Here is a 25,492-nt window from a genome sequence, read left to right on the forward strand (position 1 = left end):
CGCCGGGCGACGTGGCCCGGTCCAGTCCGGAAGTGACCCCAGTGGAGCAGGAAGGCTTGCACTCCAAGCCGTGTCTGCGGGTCCTGGCGTTGCTGCTTCGTGTTCCCGTCGGCACCGTCATGCTTAAGAAATTCGACAAGAAGGACGAGGAGTCGGGTGAGCGGGGCGGGGGGCGGTCTAAAGCCCCCGCCTTAACCGAGAGACCGAGGCCCCGAGCGGGAGACGGGGTTTGGCGAAGGCCCGCAGCTGAACCCGAGCATCCTCCACGGCCCCCATTTTTAAGCTCGGACTGACCTGCCTGATGAACACGGGCAGGGCGCCTCACTGGACCTGTTTCCGCACCTGTCAGCGGGAGAACGGGGCTAGATGCTCCCGTGTTGGTATTCTCTGCGACTTCCTTGCTGCCTGCCAAGCCCAGCGTAATCTGTAGAGCCGCCGTCTGGTGGCTGAGAACCTTGACTTCTCTATTCACTTAGCTAATGTATTTGGGGCCCTTACTGTGTGCCAGGCACTGCTCGGGCCCCTTGATGTCGGAGCGGCAAAACAAAGTAGACCTTGGATCCTTTAAGCGGGAACTGTTGAACGCAATGAGTAAGATGCTCACAGACATCAACCTGAGAATGACACACCTGATTATTCTGCAGTGAAGAAAAACCTAGTCATGAGAAGCTGTGGTTTCTTGCCTGTGGTGGGTACTCAGTTAAGTGAGGGTTGTGTGAACGAGAGCAAGCCATGCCCCCGTAGCAGACAGAGGACTGTCCCAGGGCTGCTGGAGCAAAGGCTCCTTGCAGTCGATCTATGAGCCGATTACAGAGCCTGGATAGCCAGCCCTGAGGAGTTTGAACTTGACTAAATAGACAATAAGGATGTCTGTTGTCTTTCTATGTTTGATAGAGTTTTTAAGATTTAGGGGCAGAATGGTACTCATTCTCTCTTCTCCTTGACTGTAGGTGGAGGCTCCAACCCATTCCAACACCTAGAGAAGAGTGCGGTACTCCAGGAGGCAAGTGTCATTTGTGTCCACTCCGTCTCCCACTGTAAATGCTCATGATGGGTGTTCGGGGAATAGTACCCAAGCCAAAGCCATTCTCACTGCCGTCAGGTCGGTTCTGATGCTTATTGACCCTATAGGACAAAGCCCCAGTGGGGTTTTGAGGCTGTAAAACCTGGTAGAAAGAGAAGGCCTCATCTTTTTCCCCTGGAAAGGCTGGTGTATTTTTTACCACCAGCCTTGAGGTTAGCAGTCCAAGGTGTAACTCACTCTGCCACTAAACCAGTGGTTCTCAACCTTCCTAATGCCACAGCCCTTTCATACAGTTCCTCAGGTGGCGGTGACCCCCAACCATAACATTATTTTCATTGCTACTTCATCACTGTCATTTTGCTACTGTGATGATTCGGGCGACCCCTGTGAAAGTGTTGTTCGACCTCCAAAGGGGTCTTGACCCACAAGTTGAGAACTGCTGCACTAAACCAAAACCAAATTTACTGCTTTCAAATCGGTTGCGACTCATCTCCACTGTATAGGACAGGGTAAACTGCTCCGATATGTTTCAGGGACTATTTATTGGAGTAGAAAGCCTCTTTTCTCCCTCAGAGCAGCTGGTGTTTTAGAACTGCTGACCTTGCAGTTAGCAGTCCAACGCATAGCCACCACCCCACCAGAGCTCCTTCAGTAGAACCATGTTCAGTACTGATTGAGAAGGCAATAGGAGAGAAACCTGTCCCTAGAAAGACAGAGAAGAAACTTTTTCCCAGACAGATGGTGTCTACATGTTTGTAATTTTGTTACTCTCCTTCCAGTTAATAAGCACTTTAAAAAATGATTTTATTGGGGGCTCGTACAACTCTTATCACAATGCATGCATGCATCCATAGTGTCAAGCACATTTGTACGTTTGTTGCCATCATCATTCTCAAATCATTCTCTTTCTACTTGAGCCCTTAGTATTAGCTTCTCATTTTCCCCTCCCTCATGAATCCTTGGTAATTTATAAATTATTTTTTCATGACTTACACTGACCGATGTCTCCCTTCACCTACTTTTCTGTTGTCCATTCCCCTGGAAGGGATTATAGGTAAATCACTGTGATCATTTCTTAATCGTTTGCTGATCAGTAGGTGTGCATCTCCTTAACATTCAGGAGAATTGTTAAGATGAGTTAAGAAAACTTTAACTCCTTATGGAAATAAACTTGTCTAGGCAAGTGTGTTTATCTACCCTGGGACTTCTCAGGAAGGTAATAGTTTTGGTTGCTTCTTCTTAGGCCCGTGTATTTAATGAAACTCCCATCAACCCTCGAAAATGTGCCCATATCCTCACCAAGATCCTTTATCTCATAAACCAGGTAAGAGGGCGAGACTCACAGATGGGGAAACTCGTGCTGAGGGAGGTTGGAGGAATTACACGCGTTATCCTAGTGTGTTGTCTCTGCTGGGACTTCTGCAGGGTCTGAGGGTCTGGCTTAGGCTGACCTGGCAGGAGCCATTGGCCCCCTCTGGCTCAGGCTGATGTCTCGCTCTTGATTACCACAGGGGGAACATCTGGGGACCACCGAAGCAACTGAGGCCTTTTTTGCCATGACCAAGCTCTTTCAGTCTAATGATGTAAGTGCCGCAGCCCCACCTTTCCTTGGGGGTGGCCGTGGCTTGTGCCTTCCTAGTCCTAGGTTGGTGGGAGAGCCCAGGAAAGCTAACCCAGCAGTCAGTACCACTGCCTTTGTGCAGAGTGGGGTTTTCTCCCGCCTCTAGCCCTCATGCTGAGCAAGGAGTGAGAGGGGTTCCCCATCTCTTTAACAGCCCACTCTCCGTCGGATGTGCTACCTGACCATCAAGGAAATGTCCTGCATCGCAGAAGATGTCATCATTGTCACCAGCAGGTGAGTATTTAGGACAGTACATGGCTCCGTTGATGGGTCCATTGGCACAGACCATTTTCCCTCATGTGTACATTTTTGATGTGTATCAGACTTGTGGTTGGCATATGTGCCTGGAGTCCTTTCCGTTTCTGTCTCTTCATCCTTCAGTTACTGCTGCCAGCCCTCAGGGAGTGCTGTTTCCTCTAACTCTCTGGCCATAACTGGGGCATGAACCTTTCCTTCCTTTGGTTCCTTATAGTCACCAAGCCAGCCTTGTACTTCCACAAACACTTCAGTGAGTACTAAGAGAGAGTAACAGAAAACAGAGAGAATCCAAGTGGTATGCAGACAGGCATGCTTACTGTGTACTGCTTTAGGTGAGTCAGGAGGCAAATGTGGCTGAAGTGTTACCCTTTCCTTAAGAACTGGGACATAGACCTCTGCTGTTTTCTTGCCCCAGTTTTTGCAGAGGGGTTTGCACCCACTTATGGACTCATTTGGAGAACATGGATTGCATATCTGTTAGTCTTTGTGGCTAGCTCTAGGGCTATAGTAGTCTGCATTGCCAGAATTTACAGAGAAACACGGTTAGATAATATTGAGATTAGATGTGATACATTTATTGTGGGAGCTTGACCCAAGGTCCCCTTGTCCTGGTACCATATGCATTAGTCTGGGTAGACTAGAGAAACAAATTCATAGATACACCCATGTGTATAAGAAAGAACTTTATATACAAGAGCAGTTAAATATTGAGAAAACATCTCAGCCCAGTCCTGATCAAGCCCATAAGTCCGATATTAGCCCATTTATCCGATATCAATCCATAAAGTTCTCTTCAGACTCAGGAAACACATGCAATGACGCCGAATGGAGGACGATCACAGGCCAGTGGGTGCAAAGTCTTGTGGAAGCAAGGGCGGTAGAAGCATCTCAGTGCTGACAGGTTTCCACATGGCTCCTCCAGTTCCCAGAGCATGGGGTCTCTCAGCATAATGCCATGTGTCTTGTCAATAGAGCATGTCTCAAAAAGTGAGCAGGGAGAAAGTGTCTTTGGCCTCCAAAGAAGAAATACAATTCCCAGAGTCCTCAGGGGAAGGCCATGCCCACACAGAGCCTCATTGGCTATACAATGATTAACAAGCTAGATTCTACCCCTTCACTCATAATCTCAAATTGACGTTATATAACTACCACACCCCTCAACTTGAATTTGGGTCAGGAATGCCTTCCTAGAAGAAGCTGTCCAAACAGAGTCCTAAAGGATGAGTGTGAACTAGCCTGGCCAAGTGGAGGTGAGGGGTGAAGGATGCTCCCGGCTGAGGCAACACCTGCAAAGGCCTGGAGGCAAACACAGTCTATCTGGGGAACCTCCACTGTAAAGAGGTGTGCTTGACGTTCATGACAGTAGCAAGCCACAGTTGTCACACGATCCCCAACTGGTCGGTCCGAGTTTATGGAGCTCCCTTGAGCTGCTGGGTAGAGTGTGGTTCGGAGGAGCAAGAATAGTTTGGAGAGGGTGATAATGGGGCCTGGCAAGACGTGGGAAAGGATGAGGACTGGGGGATGGCAGGCCCCCACCCACATTAAAGTGCCTCTTCCCCCACAGCCTGACAAAAGACATGACTGGGAAAGAGGACAACTACCGGGGCCCAGCTGTGCGTGCCCTCTGCCAGATCACCGATGTGAGTCTTGCCAGCCACCCGCTCCTCCCCTGCTGCCCTACTGCTCACTGAGCCACGGTCTTGGCCTGGCCTGCATTAGGGGGGCCCTCACTTCCTGCGCATCGTCCAGAGCTCTGTGACATGGGATGAGGGTGGTGTGTGGGAACACATGGAACTGGGTAGCCTTTTCCTCTTCCCACATGCTCCTCCACAGCCCAGCGCCTGCCCTCTGGGGGCTGCTGAGAGGTGACAGGTGCCCTTGTCCCCATTCCTTCTCTCCACAGAGCACCATGCTGCAGGCAATTGAGCGCTACATGAAGCAGGCTATTGTGGATAAGGTGCCCAGCGTCTCCAGCTCCGCCCTGGTGTCCTCTCTGGTGTGTATCTGCAGGTGGGATGGAACCTCGGAGAAAATCTCAGAACCACTTACTATTAGAAGAAAAGTATTTTGTATCCCCACGTCTGAGGATGAGGCTCTCACTCACCCTCTCACTAAGAGATCCAGGGACTCTGGATCAGTGGTGGGGCCTGGTAGGAAGACAGGATGGCCTTAGCCTATCCCTTGGGGCTACAGAGGGTTGAAGGTTGAAGCTGCCAGCAAATCTTCTGTCATGGTAGGGAGTGTGCGCGTGAAAGCCATTCTGAGTTTGGAACCATGGTCAGGACAGCATTTAAGGCCTGGGAGACACCAGACATGGCCTGGACCAGGCACGGAATCAGGAGGTCTGATCTGGGAAGCGTCCTGCCTGCCCATATTTTAACGCACCCTGTACCCGCAGCACCTGCTGAATTGCAGCTTCGACGTGGTGAAGCGCTGGGTGAATGAGGCCCAGGAGGCAGCATCCAGTGATAACATCATGGTGCAGGTGAGATGCGGCAGATGAGAGAGTTGAGATACTTGGGCTTCTGGCGTGGCATTCCCCATTATGGAGATGCTAGAGGGCCTTGACCCTTGCAGATTTTCATCCTCAGGCATTGGATTGTGGAGCGGACTGGGAGGTACCCAGAATGAATCCAGGTGACCTCTTGGGAGGGATGCAGCGTTGTTAAAGACTCCCTGTCATCTAGCGCTGAAAAATCCAGACATTTTGAAAGCTACCCAAGGACAGTGTTCTAGACCACGTGATATTGTGGCAATCTGGCTTAGACAGGACGTGGGTCTCTTAAAGTCAGGTCTTTGTCAAGCTGTGTGGTCTGGAACACAGTCCTTGGGTGGCTTTGAAAATGTTTTGGTGATGCCTATTACATATATGAAACTCTTCATTATTGCCATCTCTCTTTCTCTGATTCTTGGTCTCTTTGTCTGCAAAATGGGAATGAAAGTTCCTCCCCCGAGTTGTGAGGATTAATGAGATAGCATGTAATGCCTCACTCGTCAGGTACATGCCCATCGGCATTTCCTAAATGTGTCTCTCTCTCTGTCCTTCACTGCCTGTTTGCTGATTCTTATTTTCAGGCTCCTCACACATCTTTCCTTTAGAGAAGCTTCCTACATAGATCGTACCCACAGCTGCCACATCTTAGCTTCAATGCCAACCTGGTAGGGAAACAAAAGAGCAGCGCACAGAGGAAGTAACTGTTCATGGGATACCGTATCCCTTCAGAAGAGGAGACCCCTGGGCTGCTGGTGTTACAGCCTTAGCTTTGCCAGCCCCTGCCATGAGACCGTGGGCAAGTTCACGGGGATAAGAACATTACCCTTGGGGTTGTTGGGAGGTTTAAGGTAGGTTGAACCTGCTAGGATTCCCGCTCGGACCCGCACAGCACAGCAGTGTCCAGGGCCCCAGCTTCCACCTTCCTGTTGCCACACCCGCAGCTACACTCCTGCTGCTTGTCAGGGACTTTCTGCAATTGGAATGGAAACCACAGACACATTTGTGTGCTTTGGTAAGCAGTTGTGCCAGGGGTTGTATGTCTGGAGTGCCCTTGGAGATTGCCCGAGTGATAGATGAGGAGGCTGGCGCTGAGAGAAGCAGGAACCTGGGCTTCACACCCTTGTCCTCTGTTGCTGCCCTGCCCTCTAGTACCATGCACTGGGGCTTCTGTACCACGTGCGCAAGAATGACCGCCTTGCTGTCAGCAAGATGATCAGCAAGTTCACCAGGCACGGCCTCAAGTCCCCCTTTGCTTACTGCATGATGATCCGGGTGGCCAGCAAGCAGCTGGAGGAGGAGGATGGCAGGTAAGGGGCCTGCCTCTCCCTGGACGATGAGACCACGGCCATCCCATTAGGCAGGGCCGGCCCAGCCCACCTCCCTACCCCGTGTTCGTTTGTAGCCACGACAGCCCGCTGTTTGACTTCATCGAGAGCTGCCTGCGCAACAAGCACGAGATGGTGGTGTACGAGGCCGCCTCAGCCATCGTGAACCTGCCTGGCTGCAGTGCCAAGGAGTTGGCCCCGGCTGTGTCAGGTGACCACACCCTTTTTCGTACCCTCTTCACGTTTGTTGGGGTGCCTGTTAGGGGTGCGGCCCTGACCCAGGTACTGGGGAAAGGTGCTTGACCATCCAGTGTTCAGAAAAGGATTTTGTGCTGCTTAAGCTACTGCTGCGTACTGGGCCCTGTGGGTACACCTCAGCCCATTGCTCTCGCATGGATTCGACCCACAGCCAGCCTATCGCATCACAGAGTAGAACTGCCCCACAGGGTTGCCAAGCCTGTAACTGTGCATAAGCAGACCTGATGTCTCTGTCTGGGGGATTCGAGCTGCCAACCTTGCAGTTGGCAGCTGAGAACTTGGCCCACTGGACTTTCATCGCATTTTAAGCATGGGGTGTTTTTAGTGTCAGCTGACCCCAAAAAGGAGCTGAGGTGGGGTTGCGATCTGCTCTGGAGCCTGTCGGGCTGGCTGCTCATAGGCAGAGGGCTGAGAGGACCAGTGAGACAAGGCCCTTGACGTGCTTCACCCAGTGCTTGGCACACCCTGGGGGCTTGGCACACAGGAGTGACTGCGTTCTTGCGAACGGACCAGGGCCTCTCTGCCAATGGAGAGGGGAACTTGCCTTCCTGGCTGGGGAGGGGGATAATCAGCTGAGCCAGGGGTTTGAGTGAACAGCCTGAGAGCCCCTGTGTACCCCTGATCCCATCTCCCTGCCACACCCTGAGAGGCGTCTGTCTCCCCGCAGTGCTCCAGCTTTTCTGTAGCTCCCCCAAGGCCGCTCTCCGCTACGCTGCCGTCCGCACCCTCAATAAGGTAAGCGTAGGCAGTAGGAAGAATGGGGGCCCAGCCACCTGGGAGGGGAGGAAGAGGTGGACCTGGCCGGTTTGGAGTGTTAGCTAGCGTGTGACCTGGGCCGTCCCATGGACTCTTCTTGCACCAAGGTGACCTCTTCTAAAGGTTGACTGACCTGGCCAAACCTCTCCTGTGGCGTGGCTCAGTTGGGAACCTGTCTCTCTTTGCTGCAAACAGGTTGCCATGAAGCACCCGTCTGCAGTGACAGCCTGTAATCTGGATCTGGAGAACCTGGTCACAGACTCGAATCGCAGCATTGCCACGCTGGCCATCACCACCCTCCTCAAGACGGGCAGCGAGAGCAGCATCGACCGCCTCATGAAGCAGATATCTTCCTTCATGTCAGAGATCTCCGATGAGTTCAAGGTACTGAGGCACTCTCTGGAGCACTCACTGTTCCCAAGTAAGCAAAGTGCCGTGCACCTGCTCTCCTGGTAGGGCGCTGGAAGAGAGCTGGTCGGGCCTGAGGATTTGGGAGAGATTTGTCATCTGGAATTAGGCACGTCCCTGTGCCTTTGTCTGTATTGTTTGTAATGCAGGGCAACCCCTTTCTGTCTAGTCAGGGATCCATCCCTTAATCCCATCAGTGTTTTTGCTGTGTACAGTGCTAGAAGAGGGGAGCATAGCAGGGAGCAAGACAGTCAGTGCATGGACTAGCTTTCTGGTGCGGGGGAGTCAACAGTGCACTGGGTAATCTCAGACGCTAGTAAGCCAGTGAAGGAAATGAATGAAACAGGAGCCCAAGAGAGGTGGCGGAAGGAGCACAGGGAACATTGCGGAGGTAACATTGGATCTGAGACGCAAGCACTGTTAGAGGAAAGGGAGCAAGCCCTTTGAGAACAGAAACAGAGAGGTGGGGGGGGGGACGGCAGGGAAGGGCTGTGAGTTCTGAGGCAGGGTGTGCGTTTGTGACTTCAGAGTAGCCAGCGGCTAGGTCGTGTTTGCCTTTGTGGGTCATGATGAATAGTTGTAAATCGAAGGAGTTTTTGCTTTTTCTTGTCTTAGTGATCTGGTGCTACTTTCATAGAAATGTCACAGGGTGCCTTTAGCAAACATAAATGTCGTTTCTCCCAGTTCAGAAGGCTCGGAGTCTAAATTCTGAGTGGTGGCCCAGGAGAAAGGTCCTCGTCTCCTTTCCATGTTTGTGTACCTGGCCTTCCTGAGAGATAAGCATCAGTCTTCCCGAGCTCCAGGCAGCTCACCGCCCAGGAGCCCAGGGCCCAGGACCTCACTGACTCCCAGCTCTTCTTTCTTGGAGCCCCGCTTATCCGATGGAGGGTGACTCGGGGCACAGCCCAGGAAAACTCCCTTTATCGGTATGCCCCAACTCTGACTCCCTCACAATGGATTGGCCAGGCCAGTGAGAATCATGGCCCAGGCAAGTTGATACAAATTGGGGGGTGGGGGGAGGCTATAATTTAATCCATGACAGTTCGTTTTAAAGTATGTTTTGAAATAATTCATAGGAGAGCACAAAGAAATGTACCGAGAAGTACTCATTCTCTTCTCTCTCATGACCTCCCCCTGCCAACACCCACATTACATCACTATAGTTCAGTATCAAAGCCACGAGGCTGACGTCGGCACGATCCCTAGTCCATTCCGCCCTCACCATGTATACATGTACTCATGTGCAGGTACTGCTGCGGGTTTGTACGTGTGTGACTTTGTGTCACAACCACCATCCTCAAACACACTGTCACCAGTGTGACACTGGTGTTATCCCTTTCTAGCCATACCCACTCCCTTCCCAGTGCCTAGCCCTGGAAACCCCTAAGCTATTCTTAATTTTTATAATTATTTCATAATTGTTAGATATAGGGAATCCTATAGAGAATTTTAATCAGAGCAATTAGTAATACGGATAATTATAATACAGTGTGCTAAGATTTATAAACATAGTTTGGTCAAAGTGGGCAGAAACAAACTGCCTGTGGCATGTAAGAATGCTCTGTAGATGGTGAAGTAACACGGAGCGAATTGCATATCAGAACGATCCTCTGGCACAGCTTAAGGGATTCATGAGGGAGACTCCCAGAGGCAAAGAGATGGGCATCCCACACTGGGCAGTAAGCGCGAGAGAGGAGCGATGGACTCAGGCTCTTTGAAGGCTAGAGCCAGTTGACAGAGCGTGGGCAAATGAGTAAGGGCACGGTTGTCATCAGAGACGATGCGATTTTATAGTTTGGGTTGCTGGTGGTTAATCATTTGGGGAATTAGGAAGAGGAAGTATATGATACCTTTATTGCAGACACGTTGCTTGTGGGCACCAGAAGGAATCCTGAGGTGAAGGATTGGGCTGCTAGAAGGTTAGTGATTTGAACACACCGGTTACTTCATAGGAACAAGTGGAAGCAGCTCCTTCTATGAAGATTTACAGCCTTGAGGGGAGGAAAGGGGAAAATGAGCTGATACTAGGGGCTCCAATAGAAAGTAAATGTTTAGAAAACGATGATGACAACCTCTGTACAAATATGCCTGATACAATTGATGTATGAAATGTTTTAAGAGCTGTAAAAATACATGTATTTACAGCCCTGGAAACCCTGCGGAACCCTTCTGCCATTCCCCTCGGGTCTCTGTGCACACTTGGCTTTTGGGGTATGGCCACCGATGAAGTCGTTAGCTGGACAGTTGAAGCTACTGGGCCTTGAGCTCAGACAAGAAATTGGCAAACAAGAGATGGTCAAAGCTATTGGAGAAGAAAAGAGGCAAAATGACCGAATGTCGAAAGAGGCAGGCTTGATAAAAGAGGGGTCAGCAAGGGCAATGGGTAGGAAATAACCAAGACAAGTAGAATGGGGAGAAGCTTTCAGGCTTACCTTGATTCCAAGTCGGAAGTCTGTTTGGGTACCCAGAGTCCATATCTGGGGCTGTTGGGACTGAGTGAACCAGGCTTGTGTGTTCCATGCGGCGGAGAGCGACGTGCTCGTGGGTCCTCATTGTAGGATAAAGCAGGACTCAGGTGGCACTTTGTAAATGGAGTGACTCAAGTAACTGGCCTGGTGGCAGAGGCCCCCTGCTCACATCTATCTGTCTGTCTGTCTGTCTGTCTGTCTGTCTGACTCAGGTGGTGGTTGTCCAGGCCATTAGCGCCTTGTGTCAGAAGTATCCTCGCAAGCACGCCGTCCTGATGAACTTCCTGTTCACCATGTTGCGGGAAGAGGTAAGAAGAGGGCGTCGGGCCTGGCGTGTCTCCTGAGAGAAGAGGGACTTGGCAGCAGGCTCTGGTGGAGTCCTGGTGCGGTCCTTCCTGGGGCTGGGTGGTGTACGCAGGCACACCTGCTAGTAATAACCATAGTGAGTGTAATGACTCAGCCAGCACCTTGGCTTAAAGGCGCAGTGGATGCCCTAAGGTTGTGCTTCTGCGGAGGTGGGCACGTGAGTGTCTTTGCTGGTGCAGTGCAGTGAGTGCATAAACATTCTGGACCCCTCCAGTGCTCCAGGGGTGGCTTCTTGTGAAACTGAGAGTAGTGATGGGACATTGTTTCTGTTCTGTCCTAACACTGATTAATCAGTCACTTACTCGGGCTTTCTCAGATGTGACGACATCACTCGTTAACTGAGAGGAACAGCTACTTGGACACACACACCCTATCCCGTGCTCCTTCTCCCCACTGCTCCACAGTGGCCTTGGACTGAGGCAGTACAGGACCTGTTGCCTTGGGGAGAAGTGCACTAATGCTTGGTGCGCCTTCAGCCTGGCACTTTGTAGACACTACAAGGTGTGCACAATCTTAGAATGCTTATAACAGGTCCCATTGGCAGATAGTAATCTCCCTGTTTAAGATCAGGGCGCTCGTGATGCTGACTTTGAGGAGGTAAGTAAAGCTATGGATGCCATAGCAAAGTGCAGTGAAGAAACAGCTGGTGCCCGGGTAGCAGGAAGAATGGCACCTGGGGTCTTGAAGGCTTGTCTTCAAACAAGCAGCCATCTAAATGAGGCATCAACTAAGTCCGCGTGGGAGAAGCACAGCAGCCTGTGTGAGCCAAATATGGTAAATAATAACCCCAAATCTAATGGTACCGGAGCTTTAATTGTGAACACCCGGATTGAGGAAGGCTAGAGATGACCAGTGGAAGCCCCAATTCATTTGCAGGGTACTTAACTGGACTAATAGGCCACCAGTGAACCCCCTGTGGTCACAGTGTAGGCATGTGAACAGCCTTGCTAGCAAACAGAGCATTGTAAAGGCAGTTACGGCCGATGTGGTTTCATTAAAAGGCCCTATCTTAACATTTGTTTCAACTTTTAATATTTTTGCTTTCTTTTTGATAGAGGTTTTTATGTTTTGTCTAGTCATTGTTTGCTTCTTGGTTGGGTTTTGTATGATTTTCTGTATGTGAAATCCAGGACAGGAAGCTCTAGAGAGACAGTAGCTGGATTGGTCACTGTGTAGGAGCGTGGCAGGGGAGGTTGGGGGAAAGGAGGTGCTAAGAACAAGGAGGAAGAGAAGAAATCTTCTGAAATTGATTGTGGTGGTGATTGCACTAGTCTTTTTGATATGATTGAACAATTGTATGGTGTGTGAAATATTTCTTAAAAATGAAGATCAAAGAGTTCTAGCCTTCATGATGACTACAAGTCGATGTAAAGCAAACTCAAATGCTTACAAGTGCACCGATAGACCGCATTATGATAACTGGGGAAAACTGAAGTCAGGGATTTCATTTACTTGATCCACCATTAATATTCATGGAAGGACACTCAGGAATCAAATGATGGATTGGATTGGGTGATTCTAATAAGCGCAAAGCTCTGACTGAAGATTAAGGTGTGCCTGACCCAGGCCAGGATATTTTCAGGCACCTCGTATGCATATGAAATCTGGACAGTGACGAAGGCAGACAGGAGCGCGTGAACGCATCTGAGTTTTAGTGTTGGCGGGGAGCATTTGTTCTTCCAGCGGTACCAGGGACTGCCGGAAGAACAAATAAATCTGCCGGATGGAAATAAAGCTAGCATGTGCCTTCGAAGCAAGGATGGTGAGACTGCGTCTCCCTTACAATGGATATATTATCCAGAGAGACCTGTCTCAGGAAAAGGACATCATGCTTGGGAAAATGGAAGGTCAGTGAAAAAGAGGAAGCCCATCAGGGAACTGGATTGCCGCCACGGGGACGACAGTGGTCTGAAACGTAACAGCCGTGAGGCTGGTGTAGGACTGGCCAGTGTTGTGCTACGTTGTACATAGGATCACTAGGTATCGGCTGACTCGGCAACAACATTTCGAAAGCCAGGAAGTTAGAAAGACAATGACCAACATGGTCAATCCTCTCTTGAAAAATGCACCAGGTCTGGCAACAGTAAACTGGGAGGGCCTCTCTCTGTAGAAGAGGCCTCTCTTCCATTACCTCAAGGGTTTCGTCCAGCCAGCCTCAGGCTACCAGTTTGCATGCCTGGCACCGGTTGGTGTCTGAGAGTTGCCACCTCTGTCGTTAAGTCTGTAGGTAGCAGAGCACTGATTTGACCGAGGATCTATCTTTTGTCTTATCTCAAAAGTTAGGAAGCAAAATAGAATCCCAAATGTTTCTAGTAAGGCATCTTCTATTGGAACTGGAAGGGCTACCCATAGCCTTCAGTCCCAGCCTGGTGTTTAACACAGAAAGCCGGCGGAAGTCTGGAGATATTAATGACTTACTCAGAGTGGCCTCTTGAGTTGGTAGCAAACTTGGGACAAGGAGCCATGTCTTCTGCCTCCAGGTTCGTTGTTTGGACTCGGGGAGAGAGCAGGCCCCTTGCCCACTCTTTCTCACTCCTCCCCCCACCCCCCGCAGGGTGGTTTTGAGTATAAGCGTGCCATTGTGGACTGCATCATCAGCATCATTGAGGAGAACTCGGAGAGCAAGGAGACAGGACTGTCCCACCTGTGCGAGTTCATTGAAGACTGCGAGTTCACTGTGCTGGCCACGCGCATCCTGCACCTCCTGGGCCAGGAGGGACCCAAGACCAACAACCCCTCCAAATACATCCGCTTCATCTATAACCGGGTGGTCCTGGAGCATGAGGAGGTCCGGGCAGGTGGGTCTGAGCCATGACTGCATCTGGCTACTTCTAGTGTGCCTTTGACAAAGCACCGGGCCTTGTCTCACGGGGTTTTTAATACGAATATAGTAAGGACCTTAGAGCTTCTACAGTTGGGTAGTTCCGGTCCTTTTTGTGTTTTAGTTTTTCTCTCTCTAAGTTTTACTATGTTAGTGTTTAACACTTAATAATAGGTTTATTAAGATGTAATTTACATACTCTAAAATTCACCCAGTTAAAATGTGCAACTCATTGCACAGCCATCATTTAAAAATTTTTGTTTTTCATTTACTTTTCTCAGAGTTTCTTCCTCCAGCAATCAAGCATTAGATCGTTTTCTCATTTATAGTAACGTAAGGCAAATTGTGGCCACTTGGATACAGAAGCTGCGAAGCTTGATGCCATTGCCAGTTCCTGAATGCTGAAAAATAGCTGCAAGAACCCTAGAACAAGAACCATTGCTCTTTTTTTCCATCACACAGATGAGGAAGTTGAGACCAAAGAGGCACTGAAAAAACTTGGGCTTGTGGCTCCAGACTGCTCTTGAGAGCTCTTCTATGAGAAGATGCACAGAGCACCAGAAGTGGCTGGGTGGTGAATTGTCGGGGTGCTTTCGATGAATGGTGTTTGCCTCCTCCACACAGGTGCTGTGAGTGCCCTGGCCAAGTTTGGAGCCCAGAATGAAGAGATGCTACCCAGCATCTTGGTGCTGTTGGAGAGGTGAGTCTCTGCCAGAGGCCCTGGTAGGGAAACAGTGTCTCCCAAGCCCAGCAGCTTTTCCTTTCCTTTTTTTTTTTAAACCTGAAAAAGGGAGAGAAAAAAATATATAGTTAATTAGAAAGGGTGCAATGGAGAAATAGACAAATATAGAAAAGCCAGGAGAAAATTGTCATGTAAAATCTGGAGGTGACTGTTAACTTGAATTAAGTTTGGAGATTTAATTAGCATATTTAAAGAGTATAAGTCAATGGTTTTTTGTATTGTCACAGAATAATGCAGGTGTCATTATCTTCTAAGTTTAGAATATTCTTATCACCCCAAAAAGAAACCCCGTAACCATGATCAGGCCATATCCTGCCTCCTCAGGCTTTCCTGTGGCCACGAGGCAGAGGTCAGGCACACTTCCACCCTCCGTCTCTGTTTACCTGTTCTGACACCAACTGGTCCCCCACAGCACTACGTCTGCGCTGGGCTCAATACACGCTGCAGTGGCCACACAGAATTCTCAGGCAGTGCGCTTAATTAAGGGAGTTTCCTGCAGACGTTAGCAGGTTATTACAAGCCAGGACCCATACACAGAAAGGATATAGGCATTGGTCCACATCAGTGCCTCTCCTCCGCCAGCAGCCACGTTGCTCTCCAGACCTCAGCCTCCCATCCTGAGAGGTCCCATGCTTCTGTCCCATAGGAAGCCCTCTCACTGTTCTGCCAGTCTCACGGTCCATGCTGCTGCTCTGTTCTCTCAGGCCTCCTTGCCCCGGCCTCTGGTTCTTTTCCTGTGCCCCATGGTCTCTGTGCTGCTTGCAGCCGCTGGTGCCTCTGGTCTGGGCCTCCACCACGCAGATAGAGATCTCAGACACGCTCCACTTCTGGTGGTCCTGGGACTATTCTCTGTGCCTCCAAGATAGCGCTGATACACAGAGGATGGCTTTGATAAGGAGATGGTTTTTGCCTTTCAGCAGTCCATCCCCCCAAGGACACAAAGGCCGTGGCTTGGTTCATACCTTTTACTAGGTAGAGACCTAGTCTCAGCTCAGCCATGCCATTGGCATAACCGAGGACGGCCTCCAGGATGGGTTTATAGCCACATGCATGTGGTCCATAACTTGTAATGCATCACGTGAGGAGCTACCGCCACTGCCCCGCCAACTCTCCTGCCCCTGCCCTTTGAGCATTTCACACACAGAGTCACACAACACGTGACCTTTGGTGACTGGCTTCTTTCACCTGGAGTGATATTTTCAAGGCTCATCCTTGTATTCGTGCTTCATTTTGATTTGGGGGGGGGCAATATTCCATTGTATGGTTATACTACAATGGCATATTATATTGTGCCCATCTAGCTATCAATTCGTGGGTTGTTTCTCCTTTTTGGTGGTTAGGAACAATGCTGCTCTGACCATTTTTGTAGTTTTTGTGTGGGCATACCTTTTCATTTTTCTTGGGTGTGTACCTAAGAGTGGGATTACTGGGTTCTAAGTCAATTTTTTCTGTCATGTGTTGTTGGAAACAGGATAATCTCCTTTGCTCGGTGGGCTTTAAGGAGAGGGCTAAAAAGTAGAGTAACGGTGAATGTGGCCATCTCCTAGTTCTGGTCTTCAGGGCCCCTCAGTGCAATCTGATAGCCTCATTAAAGAGACGCCGCAGTCCCACACCTAAGCACTAAGTTCTCAGAGCTTTAAGAGACCTGCTATTTCTCACTACCTGCTGGGCCCCATCAGCACCACCTGTGTTCCATCTGCAGGTGCGTGATGGATGATGACAATGAAGTAAGGGACCGAGCCACCTTCTATCTCAAAGTCTTGGAGCAGAAGCAAAAGGCTTTCAATGCAGGCTACATCCTGAATGGTGAGTCTTCCCGTGACTGTCTTTGACCTAGCCCTGCTGGAGCTGTGGCCGTCCTCATTTGAGAACAGACCTCCCTGGGCAGATTGCTCCCAGCTGGACATCAGTGGTGACCTCATGGCATCATTATAACCTCAGAGGACCCAGAGTCATGCAGGTCACTCGAATCTGGGTGAAAACAGCCCACTGGGTTGAAACATTCGTCGTCAATAGGAACGACCCTATGAAAGAGGATGTGGAAGAGAAAGTGGAAGCCAGAATTTTAAGTGACCCAGGCTCCTACCACCCTGATGCGTACTTTGAGGACTTGAGCACCTTGGTCTTTCATAGAGGGCTCCTGGAGTATTGTCACGCCTTCCCGGTTTGTGACCTCTCTCCCACTGGTCTCCAGGTCTGACTGTGTCCATCCCTGGTCTGGAGAGGGCTCTACAGCAGTATACTCTGGAACCATCGGAGAAACCTTTTGACCTCAAGTCTGTCCCCTTGGCCACCACGCCCATTGCAGAGCAGAGAACAGGTAATGTCTATGTGTTCCTCTCGGGCCCTCAGGTCTGGCCTCCCCTGGAGAGTGTGCATGAGTTGTGAAGTCTAACCCTCTCCAGAGAAGGGAGAAGTCCTCCTCTGTCTGGTCTGGCTCTCGGAGCTGCAGAGCCCCATGTGCACCCACACCCTTGTTCTCTTTCTCACTGGCCTCTGGAGTGTTGCAAGCTCTCACCCCTGATGGGCCTCCTCCTGACTGTAGCCTCCATGTGTATCTGTCCTGCAGAGAGCACCCCCATCACAGCAGTCAAGCAGCCTGAGAAAGTGGCAGCCTCTCGGCAGGAGATCTTCCAGGGTGAGTGGAATGTTGGGTGCGACTGTCCGGCGCCATCTCCTCAGCTCTGGGATAAAATGGTAGTTTATTGGGCTTCTACTGAAGGGTAGACTACTTAGACTTTTGAGTGAGAGGCAGAGATTATTAGGCCCACTTGACAGCTGAAGATTTAGAGGTCCAAAGAGAAAATAATTTGCTTAAGTTTTCACAGCCTGAAAGGGAGGGGCTAAAATTAAGATCCAGATCAAATCCAGTTCAGAGCAGCCCCCCCACCTAAGCCCTGAGAGTCCTTGGAGCCCAGATCCATTCAGGATACATGATGCATTACAGTGGGATCCTCAAGAAACTGTCTCTTTTTGGGGGGATTCCAGATGTATCCAGTCCAGGTTGCCTTATCAATTTCTGTTTTGGTATCCTCTCTGGTCCTGTATTCTTTTTAAAGAGAAAGACTGTTTAATGGCCAGGCTGTGAGAATTTATTAGGCCCCTTCGTAAGTTAGTCTGGGAGTCAAGAATTTAATTGATTGGATGACCTGTGGATTTCAGAGCAATTGGCAGCAGTGCCAGAGTTCCATGGACTAGGGCCCCTCTTCAAGTCCTCGCCTGAGCCTGTGGCCCTCACCGAGTCAGAGACAGAGTACGTCATCCGCTGCACCAAACATACCTTCACTGACCACATGGTGTTTCAGGTGAGCAGGGAGGGGTTGGTCTTGTTGGGGCATGCCCCATGGGTGTCCCAGTTCTGATGGACCATGGAATCCCACATTGAGCTACTTGGGAGACCTACTTGATGACAAGACATATCACCAAGTGGTAAAACTCTTGTACCTTTTGATCCAGAACCTCTTAGCTCTTGAGTGTTCATTGGGAGACGGGAACTGGGATAGAGGCTGCTTAGCCCATGGGGTGGAAGCAGACCCTTCTGGCTCTTCCCTGCAGCCAGTCTTAAGCTCTGAACAATGTCCTAAGCTCTTTCCTTCCTCTCTGGTCCAGTTTGACTGCATTAACACACTCAACGACCAGACCTTGGAGAACGTCACAGTGCAGATGGAGCCCACTGAGGCCTATGAGGTGCTCTGTTATGTCCCGGCCCGGAGCCTAGCCTACAACCAGCCGGGGACCTGTTACACCCTGGTGGCACTGCCCAAGGAAGACCCCACAGCTGGCAAGTTCCCCTTTAGATACCACCCTGGGATTAGGTGGGGTGGGCAGTTTGGGCACCAGCTATCTGTCATCTACTAGAGCTTCAACTCCTGCATTTCAGTCCTGAGAAAAAGAAGAAGAATGGCTAAGTCCTCGGTCCTTTCCATCTATTTTCTCATTGGCCGCATATACCCTCTGAGAATCAGGATTGCTGTCCCTCTTCCTAAGCAGCCCTGCTAGCACAGTGAGGCAAGCATTGGATTGCGGACAGCAAGCTGGGCAGTTCAAGCCCCTCGGCTGCTCTACTAGAGAGAGATGAACCTGTCCTCTCCCTAGAGAGTTACGTGCAGCTTTGGAAGCCCTCTGGCTCACGATGTCAGAATGGACTTGATGGCAGGAAGTTGGGTTTGGGTGTCCCTCTTCATGCATGAGGAAAATGAAACACCAGTTCAGCAACTTGTCTACGTTTATATATGTGGCTGGTAAGAGGTAGAACCCAGGGGGAACAAGTGGTGGAGTCCTGGTGGCTGAGCCTGCACTAAACACACCATCACTGGCCACGTGGTCTGTCTCAGCAGCACTCTTCATGCCGTGTTGTCTCCTAAAGACACACGTACAAGTGCTCAAACGCCCTGAACTCATTACTCCTAATGAAAACACCAGTCTCTTGTCCGGGCCTTGCACAGAGAGCCTGTGACTATGTGGTGGCAGCTAGTCTGCTTTATCTCGGCTTTATTCTCCTCTCTTTTCCCCTTTTCCTGCCCCATGTGGGGACTCCTTGAACCCATGACTTGACTTTCCTGCCCCCCTCGGACACGAGGGGTTTGGATTGGTGGCATATTGCCGATGTTAATGTAGCAGAAGCCTGGAAAGCAGGTTGCTTCCTCAGCTTTGGGGTAGTTGCTCCCTTAGGAATAAGAGTAAGAACTGTTATTTATTAGATTTCTTCTGATTGCTGGGTCCTGGAGACTACTGAGACATGATCACAATTGAGTTGGAGATAGTAAGTAGTTAAAGGTCGTGGTCTTTGGGAAACACAGTGGCAGAATGAAGGAGCACTTGTTTGAGAACCAAGCAGCTGGGTTCTGCCTCCAACCAGCCGTATAAATTTAGACATCCTGTCTGCTTTAAGGAGGAGCTGTCTCCTGCAATGTCTGGGCTCATCCTGACCACTCATCCTTTCTTCCTGCAGTGGCCTGCACATTCAGCTGCATGATGAAGTTCACTGTGAAGGACTGTGACCCCACAACTGGGGAGACCGACGACGAAGGATATGAAGATGAATACGTGGTAAGATGCTAGGTCAAGAGACTTTGTTTGGTGCCTGAGACTGCAAAGCAACTCCCTCCCGGAGCTGGCAACCAGACTTGATTTCTTGACACTATAAACCAAACCAAGTGAACTGCCTTCAAGTCAGTTCTGACTCATAGCAACCCTATAAGACAGGGTAGAACGTAGAACTGGCCCTGTGGGTTTCAGAGACTGAAATTCTTCTTTTTTTTTTTAAATCATTTTTTGGGCGGGGGGCTCTTACAAATTTCATGACAATCCATCATTCAGTTGTATTAAGCACACTTTTACATATGTTGCATTCAAAGACAGTGGTTCTCAACCTTCCTAATGCCGTGACCCTTTCATACAGGTCCTCATGTTGGGGTGACCCCCCCCACCATAAAATTATTTTCGTGGCTACTTCATAACTATCATTTTGCTACTGTTATGAGTCAGGCGACCCCGGTGAAAGGGTCATTCAACCCCCAAAGGGGTCGCCACCCACAGGTTGAGAACCGCTGCGTTTTAAGAGCCTAGAAAGCCACATCTCTCCAAGGAGCTAATGGTTTCAAACTGCTGGCCTTGTGGTTGGTTAACGGCCAAACTCATAACCACTTCTTCCCTCGGGGCCCCTACTCTTAGCATGATAGGTCTCATTGATTGATTGATTTTTAAGCTTAAGCGGAAGAAATGTATTGGAGCCCATACGGGAAACCCTAGAGGGGCCCAGCATAGCCTACTGCGTAGGCATGCCCAGCAAAGGGTCACACCATTCACTGTACCCCGGTGTCCCAGAGGGACTCCCGTGAGTTGAGCCCCAAAGCCCCAAGACTGGCTGGGGGTGGGAACGTGATAGATTTCTTTTAAAGTGTGTGTGTGGGACAGAGAGAGAGACTGAGAGACAGACAAGTTACAACTTAAAACCAAACTCACTGCCTTCAAGTCACTTTAGACTCATTTTAACTCAGACTGGGTACTAACTACAGTGGCCTAGAGTGTACCTGCCCAACGGTTGTCAAAGCTGTGAATCTGAAAGAGCAGAAACCTTGTTCTCCCCTGAGGAGCAGTTGGTCGAGCCTAGTATGTCTCCCAAAGTGTAAACCAACAGAAACATACCAATTGTCCTGTGGGTTATGGGTGGGTCAGGAGGAATAGCATAACTCTATACAGTGTAATTCTATACATTGTAGATCTGGTATTATAATGTAAGTAATTTTCCCACATAATTGCAAATACTTGGTAAACGCAAATTTTTAATGGCTTCAAATACTCGATTACATAGAGATATCATAACTCACTAGCCCTTTCATTCCTCTGATGCTGGACATTTGAGTTTCCAAATTTCTACTTTTATAATGCTATGTTAAGTGTTAAGTTTGTCCCCTTGAGTATAATTTTTAAAAATCATTTTATTGGGGGCTTATACGACTCTTATCACAACCCATCCATCCATCCACTGTGTCAAGCACATTTGTACATTTGTTGCATCCTCATTCTCAAAACATTTGCCTTCTACTTGAGCCCTTGGTGTCAGCTCCTCTTTTTTCCCCCCTCACTCCCTTGATTATAATTTGTATCTGCATTTTAGATTATTTCCTAGAAAGAGATCCCCAGGAGAATAATTGAGTCAAAGGGTAGGCACAATTGCAAGACTTTGTGATTCATATTATCAAATCGCTTGCTGGATAGGTTGAGCCAATTTGCATCTTGGGGTAGTTCTTTTATGTACTGAAATCACCTTTTCAGTTTCACTTCTAATCTTGGATAGAATTGAGTGCAAGATTATTGTGGGGTTTGACCACGGAATAGAAGTTTACTGCCTTTAAAATGCAGACCATATGCTCAGCCTGGGATAGGAATTTTTAGAGTTCTTCATGACTAGAGGGTCAGTCACTTCCCTGCACAATTGAAAATGGCCCTTGCTAGAATCAAGAACTGCCCTAGGACCAAGTGAGCGCTTTAGGAAAGCTGTCTCCAAGATATTCCTTCTACTGTGAAGATGACTTTAGTTATATTCCCTCAACATCCACAAGGCCAAGTGCTCAGGGAAGATCTGCTGGAATGAATAGGAAACCTGTCTGTCGATTTAGTCAAGGTGGGTGGTGTGTGAATGTGTCGGGTACAGAGAGGGCCCAGCTAAGATGGAAGTAGGGGGTCTTGCATATGCTAGGCCAGAGGGTAGAGCTGAGGCAGAAGGAAGGGTCTGCTGACGTGTGCGATGTGCGGGTGCTCTTGAGGAGCCTTCCTTGCGAGCCCCTGGATCCCTGGTGCACTGCTTGCAGGCAGGCTTTAGAAGGAATGCTGACTTGTCTCTCGGTGGACAACCCTGGATCGGTACAAATGTAGTAGTGAGATCTTACTAGGGTGCATGGGACACCTGGGCATGTGTGCCTAACTTCCACCCCTATCCTCAGCTGGAAGATCTGGAAGTCACTGTAGTTGATCATATCCAGAAAGTTATGAAGATGAACTTTGAAGCAGCTTGGGATGAAGTAGGGGATGAGTTTGAGAAAGAAGAAACTTTCACCTTGTCCACCATCAAAACACTTGAGGGTAAGTCCTAGGGATGCCCTCTCTGGCTGGCGTGCCTTTCAAGACCCTGGGCTGCTATGGATGTGCCCCTCATTTCTTCTTTCCCTCCTCTTACCTAAGGGTCCAGCACCAAGTCTAGAGCACACGCTTCAAAGGCCATTTCATTAGCCCCTCAGAGCAGGGTTGGGGAGAGGGGAGTGGTGGCTAGACAACACGTATGATTTAAAGGTGCTGGGCTTTCTCCCTACAGAGGCTGTGGGTAATATCGTGAAATTCTTGGGAATGCATCCTTGTGAGAGGTCAGACAAAGTACCGGATAACAAGAATACTCACACGTTGCTCCTGGCCGGTAAGCAGCATTTCTAAGTGGGGAGGGGGAGTTACATCCTAGATGCCACTGGCTCCTACGCTGAGGTACCCACAGGCAATGCGGGGGTTCAAAATCCATCGTTTCAAATTCATAAAGTACGAAGATTTACAATAAAGCATTTCCGTCCCCACTGAGGCAGCCAGTTCCCCTCCCAACAGGCACTTACTGCTCGTTAGACAAGGCAGGTGGTACAGCCTTCCAGAGGTTGTAAGAACCAGTGTGAATCCCACTCCCCTTTTCTGACTCAAATGTTTATGCACAAGTAGAGTGTGTTGTTTTGCACTTTGCTTTTCACCTGCCATTGCATCTGGGAGCTCTTCCCCATTAGTACAAAGGATTTCCTCATTCTTTTTTAGAATTTTTACAGTATTTCACTGTGTGGATATACTGTGTTTTATGAATCCAGTCCCCTAGTGATGAACACCTAGGTTGTTTCCAATCTATTATTAAACTATGCTATAACCACATATATTGACACACAAACACACGTGTGTGCCTGCATGTGCGTACTTATAACCCCTCCCCAGCCCCTCCCCCCAGAGCCCTTATTTTGCATGTGTGCACTGAGGCCACCTGTAGGGTAAAGTGCTAAAAATGGCTTCCCCAGGTCAAGCTGATTTGCATTTCTCCTTTGGTAATAGTTCCAGGTTGCCTTCTGTAGGAATGACAGTCCTTTCTAGTGACATTGGCCAATACCGTGTGATCAAACTAGAACCTTTGCTGTCTGACTGACAAGAGTATCTTAATGTATATTGGTTTTTGTTATAACAAAACATTTGCCATTTCAGCAGTCTTTAGTTGTACAGTTCAGTGACAAGGTTGTTTTAATTTACATTTCTTGTATTAACTTCTTGTAAATGAAGTTAATTGTCTTCTCAGTCATTGAAGATCCATTTGTATTCCCTCCTTTATGAATTGGTTTCATGTGCTTTGCTCGGTTTTCTACTGGGTTTGTTGTAGGTCTTTCCTAGCAGGAGTAGGATTTCTAAAAAGTAATTCATCATAGATATTTTCAAACATACACAAAAATAACATAAGGAACCCCCCATGTATTCATTTTCCAGTTTTCAACAACTAACAATAGGCCCCTATCCATTTTCCCCTGCACAAGATAAAGCAAATCTCAGTGTAGCATTTTATCATAATTGCTTCTATATTTGTATTTCACTAAAAGGCATTACCCTTAAAAAACAAAACAAAAAACCCACCTTCAACACAGTACAAAAATTTAAATAAACTTAAAAAAAAACAGTACACCTGTCACACCTAACGGATGGGACACCCCCCCCCCCCCCAACTTCCACCAGTGTTTATAAACAGAGCTGCGAGAGGATGCACTGCTTCAGTGCCCTGCTCTCAGCTGGCAGCCCTCAAACCCATCTGCATCTAGCCACCCTGAACCACCCCCGTCCCCTGGGACTCATCGACACCTGCTCTGTGGTTCTCTCATGGGACAGTCCCCTTCATCTGTTCAAAGATTCAGCCCACATGTGAGAGCCTCTGACCAATCAGCATAAGTCTTACCGTGTCGTTACATCCTTTGAGCCTTAGCAGGGGCCGGAGATAGGGCTAGTAGCAGTGTTCCCTTAGTAGTTGTACACGCTGGAAGGTAAAGTGACTTGCCCAAGGCCTTCCTGACTCAGGGATTTCTGCCCAGCTCTTGCTCCAGGCTCACTGCCCATTTCATTGGCCCGTGGCTACAGTTGCCAGCCCAGCCTCATCTCCACAGCTTCCTCCTGCCTTGTAACGCTCCACTTCTCGTGCCCTTCCAGGTGTGTTCCGGGGTGGTCACGACATCCTGGTGCGCTCCCGGCTGCTGCTTTTGGACACAGTGACAATGCAGGTGACAGCCCGAAGCTCAGAAGAATTGCCAGTAGATATCATCTTGGCATCTGTGGGCTAAGGGGCCAGCGTATAGAAGCCCCTTTCATACCCATTTCTCCCCACCACTACACAGAAGTCTTGCCTTCCTGGTGAACACAGTGAAAATTCCTCCCTCATTCTCTATATTCAAGAATGATTAAGAATTATTTAGGATTTTTTTTTTTTTAGGTCTCCTGCTCCCAACCACCCCCTGCCCCTGTCCCCCCGTTCCTAAGAGTGCCAGGACTTGGCTGGAAGGGAGGGACATTGTAAATGAATAAAATATTTATACCTCTTGAATTTCACTATCCTGAAATCACCATCTCATAAATAAATCAGCATGTATTTATTAAACAGCTGCTACTTCTACAGACTCATGTTGCGTGATGGTTTGCCTTCCCCTTTGTTGACCCCCTTGCCTCCCCAACTTCAACTAGTGCTGTCGAACTTTGCTGTTGTATTTGAGAATGTCCCTGGCACTGAGCCCAGGGACCGGAGCAGTGAAAAGGATCGCTGAGAACAAATTCCAACAGGTATTGAGTTGGCACTCTTACTCATGAGAGCTTTACCAACCGAGGCCCTCCCCCAAAAAGGATGGGGTGATTTACCTGAGTGTTACCTGGCATCGATTGACTGGTAAGTTTGCCCTGAGGTTCCGTCCAACCATGTGACCAGAAGAAATGGGAACATTCTCTTGGCTGCAGGAGGAGCTGGCTCAGAGGGCTGGGCTCAAACTCATGGCAGGTGGGTTTTGCTGCTTAAATGCACGTAAGAGAGGGCCCAGGGCACTCGTTCCACTGCGCACCAAAATGAGGGGCATGTGTGTAATGCCTGTAAGTTTGCCTGGTGGCTTTATTTTTTGCGTCAAAGTATGATTCGTAATAACATCGACTGCTGATTTCACCCCGACCCGGTGCCCAGAGCTGTGGTTTCTCCCGCCACAAACACAGCCACCGGGAAGCACCCAGTCCTAGGGCCCCTGGGCAGGGGTGAAGACAGGCGCGCAGCTCGCGGAGGGTGGGGCCGGCTCTCCGAAATGCTCAGAATCGGCGCCAAAACCTCCAAGAGCAGTTGCGCACTCCCAACCTACTTCCGCTCCAATCCCGGGCGCTCCGAGCCTGGACCGGGCGGGCCCGCGGAAGGGGGCGTGGCTAG

General features: G+C 49.3%; 1 protein-coding gene across 1 annotated transcript; it reads left to right on the plus strand.

The window, feature by feature from the left end:
• On the plus strand, positions 1 to 24,693 carry COPG1 (coat protein complex I subunit gamma 1). The gene is made up of 24 exons (XM_075550108.1): positions 1 to 156; positions 951 to 1,003; positions 2,268 to 2,348; positions 2,536 to 2,607; positions 2,800 to 2,879; positions 4,468 to 4,543; positions 4,807 to 4,899; positions 5,302 to 5,388; positions 6,547 to 6,704; positions 6,800 to 6,933; positions 7,648 to 7,715; positions 7,932 to 8,120; positions 10,825 to 10,920; positions 13,533 to 13,776; positions 14,424 to 14,499; positions 16,244 to 16,347; positions 16,736 to 16,861; positions 17,111 to 17,179; positions 17,704 to 17,846; positions 18,151 to 18,322; positions 19,493 to 19,590; positions 21,987 to 22,125; positions 22,355 to 22,453; positions 24,247 to 24,693. Exons 1-24 carry the CDS (start codon positions 120 to 122, stop codon positions 24,375 to 24,377), a joined length of 2,625 nt encoding a protein of 874 aa, XP_075406223.1. The 5' UTR covers positions 1 to 119; the 3' UTR covers positions 24,378 to 24,693.
• The last annotated feature ends 799 nt before the right edge of the window (positions 24,694 to 25,492 follow it).

This window comes from Tenrec ecaudatus, chromosome 5 (assembly GCF_050624435.1).
Source record: "Tenrec ecaudatus isolate mTenEca1 chromosome 5, mTenEca1.hap1, whole genome shotgun sequence".
In the NCBI taxonomy this organism is placed as follows: Eukaryota; Metazoa; Chordata; class Mammalia; order Afrosoricida; family Tenrecidae; genus Tenrec; species Tenrec ecaudatus.

Excerpts from the sequence above, each read along its gene's own strand:
- COPG1 (XM_075550108.1), top strand. The coding sequence starts at position 120 with ATGCTTAAGAAATTCGACAAGAAGGACGAGGAGTCGG. Across the intron at positions 5,389-6,546 it reads GTGATAACATCATGGTGCAG|TACCATGCACTGGGGCTTCT; the intron begins GTGAGATGCGGC and ends CCTGCCCTCTAG. Across the intron at positions 13,777-14,423 it reads GCATGAGGAGGTCCGGGCAG|GTGCTGTGAGTGCCCTGGCC; the intron begins GTGGGTCTGAGC and ends TCCTCCACACAG.